At 60.6% G+C, this 20,066-nt stretch overlaps 1 protein-coding gene across 1 annotated transcript; it reads right to left on the bottom strand.

The window, feature by feature from the left end:
* Positions 1-915: 915 nt before the first annotated feature.
* BESB_058540 (uncharacterized protein) lies at positions 916-16,031 on the bottom strand (the record flags this gene model as incomplete). Its single annotated transcript, XM_029364268.1, has 8 exons — positions 916-1,063; positions 1,452-1,541; positions 1,919-1,986; positions 2,227-2,851; positions 3,182-3,926; positions 4,205-9,684; positions 10,038-10,513; positions 10,884-16,031. The coding sequence occupies 8 exons, from the start codon at positions 16,029-16,031 to the stop codon at positions 916-918; spliced, it is 12,780 nt and encodes a 4,259-aa protein (XP_029218976.1).
* Positions 16,032-20,066: the final 4,035 nt, after the last annotated feature.

Here is a 20,066-nt window from a genome sequence, read left to right as displayed (position 1 = left end):
GCACGGGGATTTCTGCCGTGGCAACAGAGAGAGCAAAACCTTTCTCGCTTCTAGCATGCAACTGAGTTCCGGTTGCAACATGCAACATGCCAGTGGTACCGCTACACTCGGACCAGTCTTGGTGGAGAAGGGGACGTTAGTGCTGCATTTGCCGAAAGTACGTGCTATCTAACCCGTGTCCATAGCACCAGCGTGCATGCCTTCTCAGCGGGAGTGATGCTGCCACAGACTGCCAGAGAAAAAAGGGCGTTCGCGCGATTTATAATGGTAGACCCGTCAGCTACTCAGCGAAAAACTGTGCTTGAACAAAACGTAGTCGTTGACCTGCAGAACAAAAATGCGGTATCACTGGGCTCTACCGCGTTACTGGCAGGCCGGGACGGAAAGAAAATATCGCGGCATCCCACACCTGCAAACCTGCGCGCGATCCTCCCGGCACCATAATACAGACTAAAGAGAATCGGAATCGATATAAACAGACACTAACAGCGGCAATCGCGGTAGAAAATTGATCACTGGACCCGAGTATTGACGAGTATTGACTATCCGGCCGCTGGTGAGGGCGGAGCCCTCTACCAGGCGAACGTACGAAATGCTGAAAGAACAGCCCCGCCCATTTTGAATGGGAAACACACGCTGCACGGCGACTCCAAAAATCTTCACAGTGCAGTCAGCCAAGTCACCACGGGGAGACGCGGACGCGCGCCAACGCTTAATGGCTGCGTTGCACCTCAGGGTTAGCAGCGCTCGTCACGCCGCGCCCACAATGTGAATTACAAGTGACGCCACTCTGCTTCTGAGTGAGAACACGGCGCGCACTCTTCCGCATCGTCGAGGCATTCCTGTTGGAATGAAAAGCTGCCGCTGGATAGGCCAACTTTTGAAATGCGCAGTGGAGTCGCAATCGGAAGCGCATCAACTTGCGCCCGTTATTACGGCTCCGCTCAGGCTGCGGCATTTCTCAACGTGCTGCAGCTGCGACACGTGATCTGATAGGATATCCAGGTACGAGAGAGCCGCCGGGTCGCTGAATGTGTTGTCAAAGAGTGAAGCAACGATTCGCCTGAACGCACACACGCACACACACGTATGAGAACCTGGTTGAAGCGAACATGATTCGGCGCGACACCTTTGCAGAGGGCGTGCACTGAACTGTCGCCCGACACTACCGTGCCTAGGCGTCAACAGAAGCGCCGATACTGGTCACTCTGGGCTTTCTTGCCTCTTCCTAAGCCAGGCCCTAACGCCGCTTCCACGGAAAATCTCTGCATCGCTGACACGATCAGGCATGCCCTCGGGAACGAAACCGCAAGGCAAGGGTATTCGAGTCTCTCAGGTGACCCCGACGCGTCCGGAAAGCAACTAGGGGCAGTCTTACGATTTGAGAAACAACGTGTTCAAAAGTCTCCGTCGAACCGGATGCCTCCCGCAATGACACACGCATTTCTTACCTCAGGTGAGCGGGAAAACGATACAAACACATAAGCTGCTCTACTCGCCACCAAAGCTCCACCGACAGGAAAATCTCGGGGTTCCTTTGCCTGCAAGCAAACAAGAATCGCGCTGCCACAACAATGGAACAAATCTGCGGAAACGCGGGACAGGAAACCGCGGACATCACAGCTTGCGCCCACTCCCGACGCAGAACACAAGAGGAATGACTTCGTGTGGAGGATCGCTCGTTTTTATGAAGGAGGAATTATCCAAAAGCCTTCGGTCCCACCCACGAGGTGCGAACCCAAGCGACATCGGGAAGCGTACGTGCTTCGACTGCGTAACAGAGGAACTGATGCTGCAGTTCGAGTCACTACGACGCCAGTCTCTCCGCTCGGGCTCCGCAGCTCCGACACCGTGATACCTTCCTTCTCCCTTCCCCTCCCCTTGGGCGAGCTAAAAAGCCATCGGTATCGCAACTCACTTTATCAATTGAAGGCGCGAGATCAAACCATCAATTTTGACAGCGACAGAGTTGGGCAGCTTCGAAATCTAAAAACCACACAGACCCGCACAGGAACGGCGCACAAGGGATGGAGTACAGACGCAGAATACCTCTTCCTTTACGTGAGCAATCCCCAGAGAAACTGACTACAGAAGATCCAGTTTGTGAGCAGCAATCGTTATTCCCGCTCCAGCATACACAAGCTTGCACCCTACCAAGACCCCCCCCGTCCGCCGCAGTTCGATTTACTGTTTTCGCAGAAACAACACTTAATCCGCGGCTCTCACCAGCTGCAAAACAGTCCAGTGCTGGGTGCCAAAGCACGCGTAGCACGGCCGACTACGGCCATTCAGAAAAATCGCGAGAGATGGGCTCTGCCCAAAAACATAATCCTTGTCGCTCGCTCCGCGGTAGGGCGTCGGCGGTATCGATGCCTCATGCTGATCTTTTTGCGGCGCTTCGACGGCCTCGTCGCCCCCAGGATGTGCAGCTTGATTCTTGGGTCCGAGGCTGCCGCAACTTTTCCGATTGCCCTCAGGTCGAGTTGATGATACAGGTGTTGCCTCCTCCTGAGGGGTCCCGGAAAACGGTTCCTCGGAGCACGGGGCTTGCGATCGACTCCCTTCCTTGGTTTCCTGCTGCGGGCAAGAAGAGGACCGCGCCCGGCTACCCTCAGTGTAGAAGCCGAAGACAGACCTTTTGTTCCTCCGGTGTTCCTCAAAGTCCGCTGAAGTCGCGGGGCCACAGAAGTCGCGCGGAAACCTCGTCGAGCTGGGCGAGCTTTTCAGGATCCCCCCAAAGGCTGTGAGGCGGCTACCCGAATGCCGGCCTCGAATCTTGTCAAGGGCAGCGAGAGACAACGTGCGCTCCTCGGAGGGGAGAGCGGGGTTGAACGCCGGCGCCCACACTAGCCTGTACACGACAAGCAAAAAATCCCTGCTCACCAGGCTTTTTCACAACACCCACACACCTACAGCGTTTCGTCGGCTCCGCAGCGCGTGGTCGCCCGACAGAGAGGCTGGGGGCACACCACACTAGTAGAGTTGCGCGCTTCTGAAACCTGCTATGGATACATTGTCAGGGCATATGGCACACCCCACAGGCGAGTTCTTGCTGCCACAAGAAGTAGGGGCGAACGTCGCATGCCTGCCAGCCGAGTTTTCTCCAAAAGCGTATCACCGCTCTGGTCTGCGCCGTCTCTTTCAGTCCCTGCCAGGACGCGAGCGCAGCAAGGGGACTTACTTTCCCAGGGTAAACCAGTTGTCGGCCGCCGACAGTTTGTCCTTCTTCAGACTACTTTTCTTCTCTTTCTCCCCGGCGGTATCGCAGCCGTCTCTATCGCATTTTTGCCCGGCAGAAGACGCGCCGAGCTTCTCCAATTCCTCGTCGCCTCCGCGAGGCTTTTCGGGCACAGAATCGCCGTCCTCCTCAGAGCCGCTCCCGTCGCTCCCGCGATCCGACCCGCCTCCCGCGAGGAACTCGCGAATCCGGTCTTGCAACGGACCCTTCGCGGCCAGATCCCAGCGAGCTGCGACGGCGGCAGCCTCGGCGGCCTCGCATTCAGGCACCAGGGAGAGCGCGTGGAGGCAGGAGCCCCGGAGGCACAGGGGACTGCCGCGGCGTGCGATGCGCATAACGAGCCTTAGTAAAGAGCTGCTGCAACCCCTCCCACCCGGATTCTGCAGGCGACTGCCGCCTGTGCGGGACAGATGCCCTGTGAAGCGAACTGCGGGGTCTCGGTTCGCTCCCGTCTCCGCACCTTCTTTGTCTCGCCGACGCGGACTGGCGCATGCCCTCTCGATTGACTGCCGCAGTTGTTTCTGCCGTTCGTACTCCAACAGATACTCGTTGCCCAGGGAAGTGGAAGCTATCTGACAAACTGACCACACCGCGGCGCACGCCTCAGACGCTGACACGCGACGGGGGTGCCGCAGGACCGACTCCAAGTACGGAAGGAAAGTGGGGTGATTGAACAAGACGCGGCAGCCTGGGAAAGCGAAGCGACACACAAGGACAACACCGCGAGAACTGCTGCCGCCCACTATCATTCAGAGGAATCCAACAAACAGATGTAAACGTGGTGGGAGTCTAGTCAGCCAAAGCAACGGGTCTTTCCGCACCGCAGACTCCAGGGCCGCAGAAGCTCCCTGAGCTGAGGCGATGCACTACGCCGTGCCCATCGCCGAAAGACCGGCGCCCAGCTCGTTTGCTGGCGGGACTACGAACAGGAATATGCGCCTGCAGTCGCTGACGGCGGAGACGTACCTGACTGAGTCAAAGCGAGATACGAAATGATGGAGGGCGGGGGTTTGGCGACGACCCTGTTTGGACGCTGGAGCACAATTTGCCCGTCAAGTCTGACGAGGTGCAGCATGTATATCTCCTGATCCCAGCCTCGCCGGAAGAGCTCCAGATCGCTGGTGTCGAATCGGACTTGCTCTTGCTGACGGTGAAGACAAAAGCTCCAGCGAAAATTTCCAGTCCGTACAACGACGGGGCCCACAGTGTACCTTCCGTGCGCTGCGCACGGCACCGCTGCTGGCGGATCTTGAGTTCCTCTTTCGTCGCAAGACTCTTCTTCGTCCTCGCCAGGCATCCAACACTGCACGCTGTGGGCGGGGTAGTCAGCGCCCCCCGATTTGCAAAAGGCCTTGTGCGAGCGTTTCTCGATTGCTGCTTTCATGACGTCCTCTCGTTCCTCCTTCGAGCTTTCTCCTCCCTCCGCCGTACTTTCTAGAGCGCCACCTGCCCGGTTCCGCGCGTCCCTGTCTCCCGCTCTGGCGGACGCCGCGTCGTGGTGTGACTGCTTGCGAAGCTGTGGCGAGTGAGCCTCACCAAAGGAGCCACACGCCCTGTGATTCATCATCTGCTCCCAGACGCTGGTGATGTGCTCCGTGCGGGAGAGATACTCCCAAGCTGCTGCCTCCGGATCTCTCGTGAAGTGACCTTTCCTATCCGCGTACATGCCACCTGCGACAAATCGCACGCGCAGAGCCACGTCGAGCACCGCCGACGGATCCATGAGGAGTTCCTCGGCTTCAGCGTGCGTCAGCATCGGCGCGCCGTCCTCCGCCGCCTCTCCAGGCTCTCCACACGGCGCGGCATTGCTCGTCCGCGCCCGCAGGTCCGCAAGGAGCCGACCAGGAGAGGCAAACAGTTTGCTTACGGCGACACAACGCTCCTGGTTTATCAAGCTGAGAATTGAGTACGACTTCTCCATGGCCGCTAGGTCGATGAGGCCATCCAAAGCTGTGATCCACCCTCTGGGTTTCTCCCCTGTCACGCAGGGCGCCTGCATTCCAGCATCCGATTCGCTCAACCCGCCGAGGGACTGGCTTCCCCGCGGGTCCTCCGCATCAGCTGGCGAGTAACACGACGTGCGGGAGGTTTTTCCGCGTTCGTCGCTTTTGCTCGGAATCTTCCGCGTGGATCTCTTGCCAGGCGCGAGAGGGGAGGAGAGAGACCGACACGACGAAGGCGAAGGAGGTGGACTCTCTGCGGGGCGACCTGTCGTAGACGGCGAACAGGCGTGATCCATCAGAGCGCGCTGGCAAACCGAGATGCTGTCTGTAACGACAAAGCTATCTAATGGAAACCATTCGAGAATCACGAGCCTCGAATTGAGTGCATCCTCACTGACCAGACCGTCTTCCAGCGCGATCCTTACCCCCTTCTCGCGGATAATCGCCGCGATCCTCTCCGCATTCTCTTCTTCATTCTCCTCCTCATTGCCTGCATTTCCTGGGCAGCTGTCGTCTCCAGGCACACTCGTCCTACAACTACGCGCGAGCCTGCCTGTTCGATCGCTCAAGGACCCGTCGTCCCTGAAAATGCGGCTGCTCGTTGATCTCTCCGGTTGACGGTTTCCCACATCCTCGCCACCCGCGCTCGTGGTATCTCCCGCTTTCTGCGAGAGGGCCTGTCCGTTGCCGGCGTTCGCTCGAGCGACGCGCGCGCAGAGCCTGCTTGACTTGAGGGCTGCGACCAACTGGACATCCAGTTGGCCAGGCACATGCGACATCCACATGAACCCAGGTCCGCCCGCGCCTTTCCTCAGCTTGCCTCTACGGTATTTGAGGCCAGCTGCAAGCCCCGTCACGCCAGCACTGGAGTCCAGTTGAGCGAAAGCCGCCTCCACCACAGAATGGGCGTCCGCCGCCATCTGGCCTTGACCCTCGGTCGCAGACCCGGTCTGGAACTCGTGACTCACTTTCAGCCCGCGCGCAGGGGCGACAGAGCCGCCTGCCGCATCTTCTCGCTGGAGCAAGTGAAACACCCAGGGCAACGGTGGCCGCGACTGCTGGCGTTCCCGGACTGCCTCGGCCGCTTGCATCGCGGATAATCCCGGGAAGAGGCCTGGAGCCTCGTCGACGGGGGACTCCACGTGCGACTGCAGGCTGGGGAAGTGAGGCGGCACCGGGCTTCCACGCACCGGACTGCGACCCCGCGTCCTGGGCTCCGCGTAGCCGACGTTTGCAGATCCCCGTGACGACTGGCGGCGCGCGCTGGCTCCCGCTGAGGAGATTGGAGAGAAACACTCGCGTGCCGCAAAGGACGACGTCGACGAGCAGAGTTCGAAGTCAAGTGATTTCGCCCCCAAGGTGCGAGTTTCCCAGATTCGCGACAAATCAAAAACCTTTGTCGTGAAGTACTCCATCACGCGGACGTAGGCAAACGGTCTCAGAGGTCGCTGGCTCCGCGCCATGTCCCGATACTGTTCTCCGCGGCTCCAACTTGGAGTTGCGCTGCGCGTCGAACATACTGCGTAGTCTTTCGTTCTTGAACTGTGGCGCGCGCCCTCAGCGCATGTCTGCGACACTGCAAGAGCTCCTTCCGTGGAGATTTGCTCTGCCTTTTCCGCCAGGAGCCTCTGTCTTTGCCGCGCCGCGTGTACCCCATCGTGGTCTGCCCAAGCTGCCTCGTAGCTGTGCGCCACAGCGATGTACTCATTCAGCCGACTGAGCAGCCATCCGTCGCGCAGCGCCGTGCGCACGCCTTCGTTGACCCGCAGCAGCTGCAACTGAAGAAGTCGTGGCCAGCACGCGCTGGAGACGCGCTCTGTTTCCATGATATTCAGAATGACTCGCACGGCTCGCCGGGACTTCCTTGTGCACAGAATCAAAACGATGCGGAGCGCCTGCCGGCGCAGAGTAGCCGGCTGGCCGTCGTCCAAGCATTTGAGAATCACTTCCTGGAGCTGCCACGCCCACCGCGGCGTTTTGGAAAAGAGAGCGCGATCATCTTCCGCGATGGCGTTCACGTCTGTGCGCGGCGTGGGGCCTCTTGGCGAGGGACGTAGGCACGGCGAAGCGGCCTCAGAATCCGTGCTGGGATGCCGAAGGACAGACCCGTGACCCGTGCGTTGGCGTCTCTCGCAGGCCGGTCTTCCCCCTTCTCTGCCTCGCTCAGCGGCCTCCGAACGCCGCTGGCTCCTGCCGTCTTCCTCTGTGTACCGGTCCCTCGTGGGCTCCCGCCCCGAAGACGGTGCGTCGCCGTCGTATCTGTCCAGGTTCTCATCTAGATCTGACTCGCAGTCGTCGACACCGCCTTCTGCGATGTCGGGCAGGGCCTCTTCATCAAGAATCTGTCTTTCCCAGTGCGCCAAGCACCTAAGCTTCAAAAAGAGCGAGCCGCGACTGAGGACGCTGCTAAGCACGCGGCGCGCGGGACGAAAATCCAGGCAGAGATGCGGGATGAACCCCGCGACGAGTGCGTCTTTGGCCGGGCCTCGTTCAATGAGTTGGTGGAGCAGCATAAAGATGCCAGCTCTTGAGAGCTGGATAACTCCCTCCACCGACGCCGAAAAAGTCCCGACAATGGCTCCATACTGACCGGACAATGTCCGGTGTGCGTGGTCGTCGCCCAAGACGCGCGGCATCACCGCGGCAAGCCGAAGCTGCTCAACTCGAACTGCCGGCGACGGCGCAAGTCCGTCGCGCAACAGGCGATGTTCGGAGCGCTGAAGCTGAAGTGCGGAAGCAGACTGAGAGTCCGTGCCTGGCGCTGGAATCACAGCCTCAGCATGCGTCCTAGTCTCCCCGTCCCTCCTGCCTGGCAGCCTTGTGACCGACTCCATCTGGTGGGAGCCGGGGGGGTCCTCTGCCGAGAAGGGCGGCTCCGTCCTGCGCCAGCGCTGTCTCAGGCGAATGGGCAGCCTCTCCGCTTTCGTTCGGTTGCGGACGTGGTACACGAGACGTGCGCTTCGCAGCCGCACAACAGAGGCGTCCGCCGCAAGCGACAACGACAAATGAGGCGCGCCGCCCCCGACCGAGAGACTTGGAGCGCTTGCCAGAGTGTTTGTCGCGCTCAGCAGCCTCCCCTCCATCCCCGGCAGGCTCGCGGCGCTCGCAGGGCTTGCTGCGCCTTCGCCTCCACTGGACGCATCTGTGCCTTTCAAAGCGACAGCACCCAGACTGCCTGGATGAGTGAACGTCGACTCGCTTCCCGCTGCAGGAGAGTGCAACGCCATCTGGGGACCGCCCGACAGCGGAGCGCGCCGCTGCCCTGGCTGACGCACCGCTTCCGTCGCAGATCTCGCCGCAGGGTCGCTATTCGCTGGCGGACGGACGGGGACGCTAGGTAGCCCGTCCACTCCCAGCCGACGACTCTGTCCTTCGCTTCGAGAGCCCGGTTCCGGACAAGGCGCGCTGCTAGTCAGCATGCTGGCGGGGGCTCCGCCTTCCAGCACTCGACCCTCGCACGCAACTGACGAGGTCAGGAGGGACTGTCTCTGCAGCTGCGCGCCCCAACACTCACCTCGTCCGACAGCTTGCGTAGCCCTCCCTCGCTTAAGAAGATCCTGAGCAGCGAAGGGGGCTGCCGCACCTTCCAGGCGCGCCAGGCTCCCTGCACTTGTGCTCGCCGGCGACAGCCTGTTGCCCGACACCTGCTCCGACCCGCTGTCGCCTTGCATGCAGGCGGCGGAGGTGCCTCGACAGAGGGAACCGGAAGAGGCTGAACTGCGCACCCCACTGTGGCGCTGTGCTGCGGCAGACGCTGAAGGTGTGCATCGGCACGCGGATGCAGGACTCACACGCGGAGGCAGCAAGAGCTCCTGGAGCAAGAGCCCTGCGATTTCCATCAGGAAGGCCCGCCGACCACACAACCCAGGCCCTGCCTCTTCGAGGGCGTGCTGTCCTCGGTGTGGCGCCGGAAGAGATGTTTCTCTTCGCCCTTTTTCTGCCTTGGTCCCCGGCCTCCAGGGGGCTCGCTCAGCCGTCCGACATCTGCTCTGCGCGGATCGTCCCAGGACGCAGTTGGAGATCGTCCAACGGCGTCCTGCGCCTCTGCAGTTCGGCAAGTTTTGCAGCTTCTCTGCTTCTCCGCCGTCCGCCTCTTCTTCAGCGGCTCTGGTCTCCGCTGAAGCACCTGGGGCCTGCGGAGCGACGGAGTATTGACGCTTGCCGCCTCGACGGGACTGCGGTGACTGGCTGCCGTCCCACCCGCAGGCACGCTGGCCAGTCGGGAACGGCGAATATGTGACACATGTGCTAGAGCAGAGGCTCAGAGCGTTGTGGGGGACGACGAGAAGCAGAGACACGAGTGCGTTCGCAATCACGAGGAAGTGAAGATTGTTCATGTCCCACGGGAGGCAGGCGAAGCCACATGTGGAGGGCAGGAAAAAGGCGAGGACGCGGCCGAGAAACACTTCAAACAGCCGAGTAAGCTCGACAGAGAAAGCGACTAGGAAGCGGAGGTGCGAGACCATGGGGCCCAGGAGGAGACGCGAAATCAAGTGCCAGTCCCTGAGCGCAAAGACAACCCAAAGCGTGAGGCACACAGAATTAGTCAATCCCTCTCTTCGTCATACAGCGGCGTGTCAGAAAACTGTCCTACCGCACCTGGTGTGTCATGCATCGAGCGGCCATCTTTGAGTCGCCTTCCAGAGCTAACCTCTCTCTGCTGCCTGCCCGAAGCATCTACGGTTGCAACTCGTGGACCTGAGGGGGGGAGCGCGGTAGACCCCCTACTGCCAGAGCTGAAAAGGAACCTATCGCGTGACTCTTGCTACAAAATGTTGATATAGTACGTCACTATGTCACTTAATGCTTGTCGAGCTCATCACGTGCCTCCTGGGCCTGTGTTTCTCGGCACTTACCAGAGCACCGCATTCTCAACAGGATGAATCAACACTCCAGTAGCATTCACGATTTCGATGAATGCGGACGTCCAGCCGGCAGGCGACGTAGAGAGCTGCTCATGCCGAAGAGTGCCACCGCGGTTCGTGGACGGGTTCGGCGGGATGCCAGCGGGAAGGCACGCGTCAGCGGCGATTTGATAGCCGCTTCCGGCACCTGCCGAAAACGCAGACGTCGACGGCGGTGGCGCTCCGCAAGCGGCTGTAGCGCCTGCGGCTGCACTGTCGGGCAGTGGCGGGGCAAGGGCGCTCTCCGGTCCGGAGGGCACCGCAAGCAACTCTAAGACGGTTGGCTTCGGGATGTCCCCCGCGGAAAGCACGGATGCCTGCGGGCTGATAAGAGCTGGACTCGGCCGCTGATCCACAAGCGCTCGGCGCGGAAGAATTATGGGACTGCACGGAGCCGCGTGCCAGCATACTTCGATTCTGTGAGCGAACTGAAAAGGAAAAACCCAGCAGGACAGCAAGTGGAGTGAAAGCAAGGCCGCACACGAGGACAGACTAAGCAGACAAGCGTAGATGAACATCATCGCTGAGCCAAGCACGAACGCGTGTCTTCGCAGCACCCAGAGGGTTAACGCCGGGGAATCCACTGATCCTGCAGTGGAACCGGCCAAAACGCAGCGCAAGGAAAACAGATCAGCAAACTGCGTCTGGCGCAGAAAGCACCCACTCTCTCTAAGACGCACTCTCACTGCCTGCTAGAGCCAGCTGGGTGGGCAGTGGATACAAGTCAGAGAGTGCGGCGACAAAAACTGCGGCGATCGGCCTGCATGGGCTCTGCTCACAGGTGCGAGGCGAACTTACTCCGACGCGAGCAATGTCTCCAAAAATAAGCGGAAGCACCTCGCTGAGCATCTTCAGCGTGGGGCAGACACCCAAGTGCCGCATTTGTCCTTCATCTTCTTCGTGGAATAGGAGCAGCCGCCTGAGAATGTCGTCTTCTATTTGGCCATACGCTCTGTGAAGCGTCGACTCGGAGGCTTCACGTTGGTTGTAAACACTGCTGCCTCGGGGTGACAAAGAAGTCAGCAAACCGTTCGGCGCGCCGTGAGGCCGCCTCCTCGCCAGGATGTGGTTTCCAGAGGTCGCTTGGAGCTCTGCATCGGCCTGGTTCCCCTCCGGACCAGAGAGATGAAAACAGGGCGGCGTGGACCCGTCGGAGCCGCTCACGTCGTCCGCGGAGGAGTCTTCTGTCAATAACAGATCTTCACCGTCAGACGTCCGAAGACGGATGGCCTCCCCACGGCTCGCGCGCCCCTTTGGCAGCTCTAGTCGCTCCTGCAGCCTTGGGTCCTTCGTGCACGCTCCACTTCCACCAGTGTCTTGCGAGTCGTCGCCACGGGAGAACGAACGCGAGACAGTAAAAGGCCCCCGAGGCTTGTGCTCCCCCGCTGGGCCAGAGGCTCCGCCACCATCGGCTGAGTCCTCCACAGCGCGCACGACCATCCCCGATTCACCGCAGCGTAGCACGAGGTGGAGGTGGCCGTAGATGGCGTCGCCATCAGCTCTGGAGTCGAGTCCATCGTCGGAGACGACCGAACGGAGCCCTAAACGCACGATCGGCGCTGCAACGAAGTGGAGAAGCGACAGCGTGGATAGGACAGTGAGACTCGTCGAGTCGGCTCGCTTGTCGCCCCAAGGCAGAAGTCCTCGGTAGCTCTGGAACCCATCCCACAAGAATGCCCACGACTGGTCTACCTTTTCCAAACAGTCCGACCGGCCGGCTTTGGACGCTCCCCTATCAGAAGACACCGCCGTATGACTTCCGATATCTGACCACGTCGACGGCCGCTGATTTTCACCGATTGCTCTTCGCAGTCGTCCTTCATCTCCGTAAGCCGTGACTTCCTCGCGCGGCTGAAAAGCCTCCTCTACCCCTCTCCCGTTCCGCTGCAGCTGGTCGCTTCCTACTCCTCGCGAATGACGCGGCTCGCCGAATCGGCGCCAACTGGAAAGCTCTGAAGCGTTGAATTCAGCGGACACGCTGCGCTGTGTCCCACTCGAGGGTAGCTTGGAGAAGTGAACCGATCTTCTCGCCCGCCTCGGAGGAGACTGCTCTGGAGTCGCGCCGAAAGCCGTGTGCGGCTCAACCGGTGGGCGCGTCGCCCTGCGACTGACTTCTGTGGCGTCCAGCCTGTGTCGCAGGAGGTGGAGGGGGAAAAAGGCTGCCACTGTGTGAACTAGAGCATACAATAGATGTGCCGCTTCCGTGCGAACAAGCGCGATGAAGGGAATAAACTTGGGCAGTCCTGACGCTGGCAGCCGACTCTCCGACGGTGGCTCGCCCCCGCGCTGGCTGCTATCCGGCGATTTCGTCACATACATGGCGCCAGCTCGCTCCCACGAAGAGCCTGAAATGCCTATTGGCGCCGGCTCTCGGTCGCGGCCGAGGAGGCGCTTGGCAAAAGGAGACGACAGCGACGTGACGCCATGGACGTCGATCTTCAGAGTTTCGGGGACGAACTGGACATCAGAAGGAATAACGGGAATGGGGGATGCCGTCTCGGTCATGTATCCGTTCTGGTCATCACGAAGGGAGCAGAGGCCCGCGAGCACTACGTGCAGCTGCGCCTGAAGCAGGAGCCTAACGACGAGGAGCGTGTGCGTATGCACAACATCCTGCGTAGCCGGTGCCGCGCCGCAGGCCGCGAACCGGAAGGGCATGTCTCTGCTAAAGAAATTGTAGCCGTGCCTTTCTCTGTTTGAGGGGATCTCTGCGGGGCTGGAGGAGAACGGGAACCGAGATCCAAAACTCGAAAGACCGCGTTGCGCCCCGGAGCTGATGTCTCGCGACGGCTCGTGGACCGGGCTGGGATGCAGCACGGCGAGGCACTTATCCATCTGGCTGCTGTTGAGTCCGTCGCACTCGAGCAACGACATTCGGCGACCTTCAAAGCCGACTGCGTGCGACAGCATAGCGTGGAAGAGCCGCAGAATCCAGCAGATGGCGCACGGGTCAATGGGACTGGCCAGAAGCCTCACAAGAGAGGGAAGGCCTGTGGGGAGTCGCCACAGCACGACCAGCCCGGAAAACGTCTGTGAGAGGCACAGCAACGCAGAGGAGACTAAGATCCAGCGTCGATACAACCGGAGCGCCGACGACAAGCCAGCGGAGATGCTCGCTGCGGGCGGAGGCTGGGACCCCATCCAGCGGCCAGAATGTCCTTTATCCGGCGACGGTTTGTTTGTCAGCCAGGCGCCGGCACCCGGCCCTCTAGGATGCGCTTCGACTGCACCGGCCTGGCTCCCACGCGGAGGGTTGAGGGTGGCGTGCGCCATGTGCGGCCGCTGCACAGCCCCAGAAGCGCCATATCCGGTAGCAGGCCGGTTCGGCCCGGCGACGGGGTTTAGGGGAGATGATGCAGAAGAGCAGGCCTGGACGATTTCCACAGCGACGCCGCACAGACGAGAGAGTTCTGACACGCAGGTGTGCTCGAGCTGAGCGACGCAGTTCGAGGAGAGTGGGCGACCGCAAAAACACCTCTTTTCTGCGTCGGTCTTCCGTGAACCTGCCCCGTCGCGCGTCAAGCCGGCGCCCCCCTGCAAATTGCTCGCGCTCTCTCTCAGGCGGGGGAGGTGAAACTGCTCTCGGAGCGACGCGGGAGACGGCGCACTAGACGACCCAGAAGCCGGCGAGACGGCCGCGCAAGCGGACGCCTTTGAGCTGGCATACGAGGGGGACGGTAGGGTTCCTTCCTGGTGCCGCCCGGTGGGGTAGCGATGCGACAGCAATGCAATGAGCAGCCGACAGATCGACGGCCCCAACTGAGGGCTGCACGCCTGAACCTCGATGTCTGTCAAGGCATCTACAAGCACACTCACCGCTCCGTGTTCAACCAAAATACACGGACAGAGCCGACCAAACTCGAGCACCGTCTCCAAGCACTCCACGCGCCACTGCAGGGCAGTGGCTGCGACGGTTGCCGCGTCGCCCCCGCCTCGCCCCTCCCTCTGGCGACCCTCCCCCGCGCGCTGCGCCCAACCCCCCGATCCGCTCAAAGGCATCTTTTCGCCTGCGCTCCCCCGCGCTGCCAGTTCTCCGCCCTGACGCGCCGCCGCGCCCCTGTGCGTTGCGGCCTCGCTCTGCGGCGCAGCTCTGTGGGAGTTCCTCCCATTGAACCCCAAAAGCCTGAAAGGTCCCGGCCCAGGATGCGCGGCGGCGGTCGCCGACGAGGAGCTGCTGTCTTCCTCAGGCGCTGCAGCGAGCGAGGTGACAGTATGGACGAGAACATCCGGGAGAAGCGGGCGCGTAAAAAGGTCAAGGTCCATGCAGCGGCAGTAGGATCCGCCGCAGGGGCGCAGAGAAGGCCCTCCGCTCCTTCGATCATCCGACTCGGGATCGCGGCGCGCGAGCCGGCACAAGGCGGTCCAGACTCTCACAAACTTGAGCGCCGCTTGGCGCTCGACGTGGGCAGCTCTGACCGCTCCCCCGGAGGCGGCGCACGCCCAGGCTCCGTCCCACTGATGAGGCGCCCGCAGCGAGGCTGCGTCGGAATACAGGAAAGGAACGTGCGCGTCGGGTCGCCGCCTTCGACTACCATCGTGAGCCCCGTGGAAGGCTAGCAAGGGCCTCCCTGCTCCCAACTCCAGCCCTTCATCGACCTGGGACGGGTCGAAACCTGTGGAGAGCGGCGTCTCGGGCTCCCGCAGCAAAACCTTCGAGATGAGCTGTGGAACTTGGAGAGAAGCGAAACGCCGATGCTGCACCGGAGAATCCAGTAAAATCGTGCAGGCTTCAAGCGCAAGAAGCCGACAGTGAATATCTGGATGAACAAGGAGAAGACGAAGCGTTTTGATACACGATAAAGGAAGGAGATCTAGAGCAGACACCGGGCACGAAGCTCCCCCACCGACGTCCTCGTGGGCAGCCTCGGCTGGGCCGCGGCGCTCCTCACCATCTCCTGACCCAGAAAGTCGAGAACACGGAATCACCATCGGAGAGGAGCTCGCGGGAGAGCCTCCATTGGTAACCCAGTTACGCGACCTCCCTTCCCTGCCGCGGATAAGGTTTTCTTGACTCGCGGCAGTCCCTCTCTGATCTAGCACGGTGACCAGCCGGCGTAGAAGGCAGCAGAAAACGTTCTCGCAGGATGGCTTCCTATTCCCTCTGAGATCGCGGCCCAGTGGATGGCTGCTAGGAGGCAGCAGCGATCTCGGCAATGCCAAGGTGCGCTGGGAAAGGTCGTTGCCAACAGTGAGAGCACCGACCTGCGCAGTGAAGAAGGGCGACTCGCCGAGGACGCTCTCTGTGGCAGATACGTGGTCATCGCGCGCGTATTTTCCATCGTCTTCGAAGGTCTCTTCCGCGTCTGTGGTCGTCGGCGCGAGTTCTGTGTGGACGCCAGCTGCCCGGTTGTTCTCGATCAGCGGGTCAGTCGGAAAGAACTCAACAGGTTCTTCGCCTTCGCTTTGCCTGGCGTTGCTCCAGCAGCTCTCATCTGTTGAGCTATCGTAGTCTCTCAGATAACGAAGGCCCGCGGTGTATGTCCAGAAATCCCTGCGGCGCGCAGGCTTTGTAAAGTAGCCGCAGATGTTTCCTCGCTGGTCGCCGCTACCCACACTGTTTTGACCGAGCAGGTAGTCTAGCTCCTCTTCCTGCCGCTCGAAGGCGGCGTGCCGAATCACGTGTGTGAGGCGTCGAAACAGGCGGCGGAGGACCTGGAGCTGCTCCTGGATGGCTCGCGGAGGCAGACTCCCACTTCGCTCTCGCGTTTTCCTCGATCGGTTCCTCATAAACAAATACGGTAAAGTCTTCTCAGTCCCGTGCCGAGCCCGCGGCTCCGGCTTGTGCGCACAGGCGCCGCCGCTTACTTCTGACGGCATCTTTCCAGCTTCGTGCCTCCTCAAACCCCTGGGCGCGTCGCACGGCCCCAGAGGATGGGACGACGAGGCCGAGGGCACAGCGCTCCTGCCGCTGTCGTCCTCCTCTGAGAAAAGATACCCTGCCGCCATTGGAAGGAGAGGGCAAGCCCGCGGCTCGCCCGCGCGGCCAGGCTTTGAGGGCGTCTCCACCTTGGGTCCGCGAAGTAGGACGCTGATGAGTTGCGCTACGTGCAAGTTGTTCTCTCCACTGCGCCATTACCGGGAGAGACAGCTTAGCACGCCTCTCTATCGGAGGGCCTTCACAAGTGAGGTGACTTTCGTGAACACCCGCCCGCGCCTGATGAATCTCGTCTGACGTGGTAAGCCACCTCCTCAACTCCCGGCCGCGGTGGCGTCCACCAAAACGACAGAGCACGTCACACGATCACGCACAGATAAACCACTCCCGCAGCTTGCGCCCTCCCTCTCCACGGCATCCACGCAAACGCATTCACCGTTGGGCCTTCTAATTCGGGCTCCTCCTCACGCCTCGACGGGGCCTTCTGAGGTCTCTGCACGTCCGTCTGACAGCCCAGTGGTGGGTGACGGTTGGATCGAGGGGCTAGAACCTGCGTCGCATGCGTGCTGCGTGGAGGTGCGTCAAGCAGGCCTTTGGCGGCCGGCGCGACGCTTCCAAGAAACGTGGTCTGTCTGGGGCCTCGCCTGGAAGCTCTGCTATTCTCTGTCCACCCCCCTCGCCGGCGAACGTGCAGTCTCCCCTTTTGTGTCGACCAACTGAGTCTGTCGCTCTAGTTCGCCGTGCCCGCCACGACGCCTCTTGCTGCGGTGGCCTGGCGCCCCTCTGCGAGCCAGAACCCAGGAACCGCTACTAGACTCCTGCTGCGCAGTCCGAGCGACGCGCGCGGGCGCTAGGCAGCCTGCCTGGCCTCAGCTACGCATGGGGGAGCGTCGAGGAGCCCCTCTCGCCCAGTAGTTCTCGATATAGATCACCGGTCCGCCCCCCTTTGCGAGGGAGGACAGACGCCGGGCATTCGCAGGCGCGGCGAAGACCTCGGCTTGTCGCGCCTCCGAATCTCTCACAGACGCCCCCCACTCTGTCGGCTCGGATAGAGCGTCCTCCCGTAAATAGAAAGCGCCGCGATGCTCGCGGAAAGAAAAGGCTGGGAAAGCTGGCGACGCCTGCGGGGCCCCTGAAGTGCTAAGGAATGCGAACCGGTCGGAGCGCCCGTCAGCCAAGGACGGTTGGGGCGGCGCGCAGAGCCACGCACACAGTTCTGCGGCACATGTTCTGATACAGACCACTCCGGTACCTAGAGCAGCAAGAAATGCGCTTGACACTGTAACAATCGCCGTAGCTAGGGCAGACGCTGCAGAGTTTACGAACACGAGGACGTTGGAGGTCAGGGCGTCGAAGGCCTCGGGCGGTTTCGAAGAGCATGAATCGGAACCCCAGCGTAGAGACGAAGTGCACTCTGTGGTCGACGTGGTAAACACAACAGGATACGGCGGTGACTGTGACACACATACAGCAGCTCGTTCGTGGCTGTCCGCATCTCCATGCACGCAGCGCCACCCACTTCCAGGCAACTGCTGGCAGCACTGACTTTGAGGGAGAACAGGGGAAAAGCCGCCACCTACGGGAGAAGCTCCATAACATATAAAGACAGGGAAGTGAGAGGTCTCTGGCTGAGACCGATGAGGAGTTGCCTCGCGCGGTCTCAGAAAAAATACCGGCGCCGGCGCGTGATGTGCGGCCCCTCCGCGGAAGTTACAACGAGGCGGAATTGGGACTTGCATGCCTGGAATACACCTCCCTTCGTCACACGGAGAGTTCCTCTCAGATATGCCTGCAGGAATGAATGGGGAAGGGAAGCGAGCAAGCGAAGGTCCCCACTCCCGGTGCCCCTTTTGCTTCCTGCAAGGAGCTAGGGTATTGAAGGCGCCGCGGTCTCCGCGACAGCAGCGGCTCCAACGCGTAGACGCCGACGCAGTAAGAGGAGAGCGTACGAGGGAAGCATCAAACGGGGAAACGGTGTAGATCCAGCGTGGCAATGGTGGAGTATCAAGCAACCAGTAATTTTTTTCCCAGGCGCTTCGGGGCCTGCGCCAACAGCGAGGGAAAAGCGAGTCCGAAAGCGCGGCGCGTGGAAATGATGTCGTTCAGGAACGACGGCCCCTTCTAAGTTAGAGAGACCTCCCTTGAAGGTACGGCTGGTAAGGTGTAATCGATTGCCTGCCGCTCGGCAATCGACAGCGAATGTTTTCTGCTGGTCTGCAGTGGGCGGACCTCGGAGCGCTCTGCGCTAGGTATGTGTGCAAGAGCGGTTCGCGGTCACGGGGCGGCGCTAGGCGGCACAGCTCACTGATTACCGGCCAGCGAAGTAGCCTCTTTGACATAGACAGGGCCTTCCCTCAGATTCAGTTAGAAGGTGGACACGGTTGAAGACGTACATCAAGGCGTACTCCGCGAGGTTGTAGGGAAACCCATGGTGCATTCACACGTGGAGCCGGAAATGAGACAACAGGGATCTCTGGCGGCGGCGCCCGCGGCACAGCCTGCCGCTGCAACGGTGTGCGCCTCCGAGGAGGCGTGGCGGCACGCGGCAGCGAACTAAGGATTGGCAAAAAACCACGGGCCCAGTTCCTGACAGAAACGTCGTGGAGCTGGCAGAGTGCTGGGGCGGATTACATTTTTTAGAGCGCTGCGTCATGTCGAAGACACGGAGCTGCTTATTGCCAGGTGAACGCGTCGCACCAAGCGCAGCCGCAGCCTGCTGGTCCGAAGTCTCAGTGCTTTGTGTCGTGAATCAGGAAGCTCTACGTCAAGATGCTCAAACTAGCCGCTAAGGCTCGAATGTCAGAAAGTGCGGCGCGGTGACGCTTCCCGTCCATAAGATAAGCATTTCGAGTGCGGGCCCAGGCTCCCCGCCAGTATGCTGAGTGCTATATACCTCCCTCTGCACTTCGAAGCGACAGTCCATTCCTTCACACTCAGCGCCGTCAGTGCACAGGTAGGTCGACACTCGTCTGCACGCTTCGTCAACCCCGCAGTTGCGCAGCGTATTTATGTAGGCTACGCTGAGAATCAGTCGAATCCGCCAAGCCGGGGAGCTCTACCCCTCCCGCTGGTGTCCGCGGCCTCACGTAGTTCGTTCACTCAATTAGCCGGTGAGATGCATGCTTGAAATAACGGTTGCTCTTCGAATCGAATAGAGAGTTCAGCCATTAACGCGATGTCAATATCTCTCTTCTGAGGTCAGATGAGGAGTCCATCTGACGAAGGTTACAGCATCGCAGCTGACTTCCACGAAACACAGAGTTAATATGTGTGTTGCCAGGAATACCAGCGTTAGTGTGTGTCCCTTCCAGGGCTTTCGAACTGCTCTATACAGACTGACACCAGTCGCCCTGAACAATGTTGTGATCGATGAGCAGCAGCAAGGCAGACATGTGCGCAGCTGCCATTAACGGCTGTGCAGAACCAGACCGTTCTTCCACAGCATGTTGCCCAGCCGCAGAAAGTGAGTGCATGGAAGAAGGTTTCCGCTGATCCTCTCCTGTGGCTGGGCATCTCATTACGGGGAGCTGATGATAGTTCCCATTGCTTCATAAAGCAGTATAACTGCAGCAGGACTCAGACAGCATGTCTCGCTTCCTCTCAGTGCTGCGTAATAACGGAACGCGTAGAGCCTGTCATAAGCGGACGTACCGCATCACCGGGAGACAGGGATACCCGAGGTAACACCGGTGGTTGACCCCCGTACAGTGTGTGAATGCAAGCGATCTGGCGATGGCAGGCACACCGGCCTCCGCACCGCTACGCACACCGCCCGCTGAATGCTCGCTTATCGTCATGAACTCTCTCTGACTTACAACTGTGCTACTCCCACATGCGCACAACCGCAGAATTTACTCTGGGCTCTGAGTAGTGACTCTGCTTGAAACGCACTTAGTGTGGTGCAACAATGCTCATGCTGAGAAAGCAGCCTCTGCTGTTGGACACCGCAAGTCAGCAGGCAACAGTCCAGGCTACGACGAGGGGCACGCTACGGGATGGAACTGTACCGTGGTTCTCAGAAAATCTCCTTACTTTGCTACACGAACCCTCAGAACCCTCAGCCCCCATGCCACATACAAGAGGCCGGATGCAGCAAATTTCAGCTA

This window comes from Besnoitia besnoiti, chromosome V, assembly GCF_002563875.1.
Source record: "Besnoitia besnoiti strain Bb-Ger1 chromosome V, whole genome shotgun sequence".
Lineage (NCBI taxonomy): Eukaryota > Apicomplexa > Conoidasida > Eucoccidiorida > Sarcocystidae > Besnoitia > Besnoitia besnoiti.
Note: the sequence above shows the minus strand (reverse complement) of the source record. Positions and strands in the feature narration are given on the sequence as shown.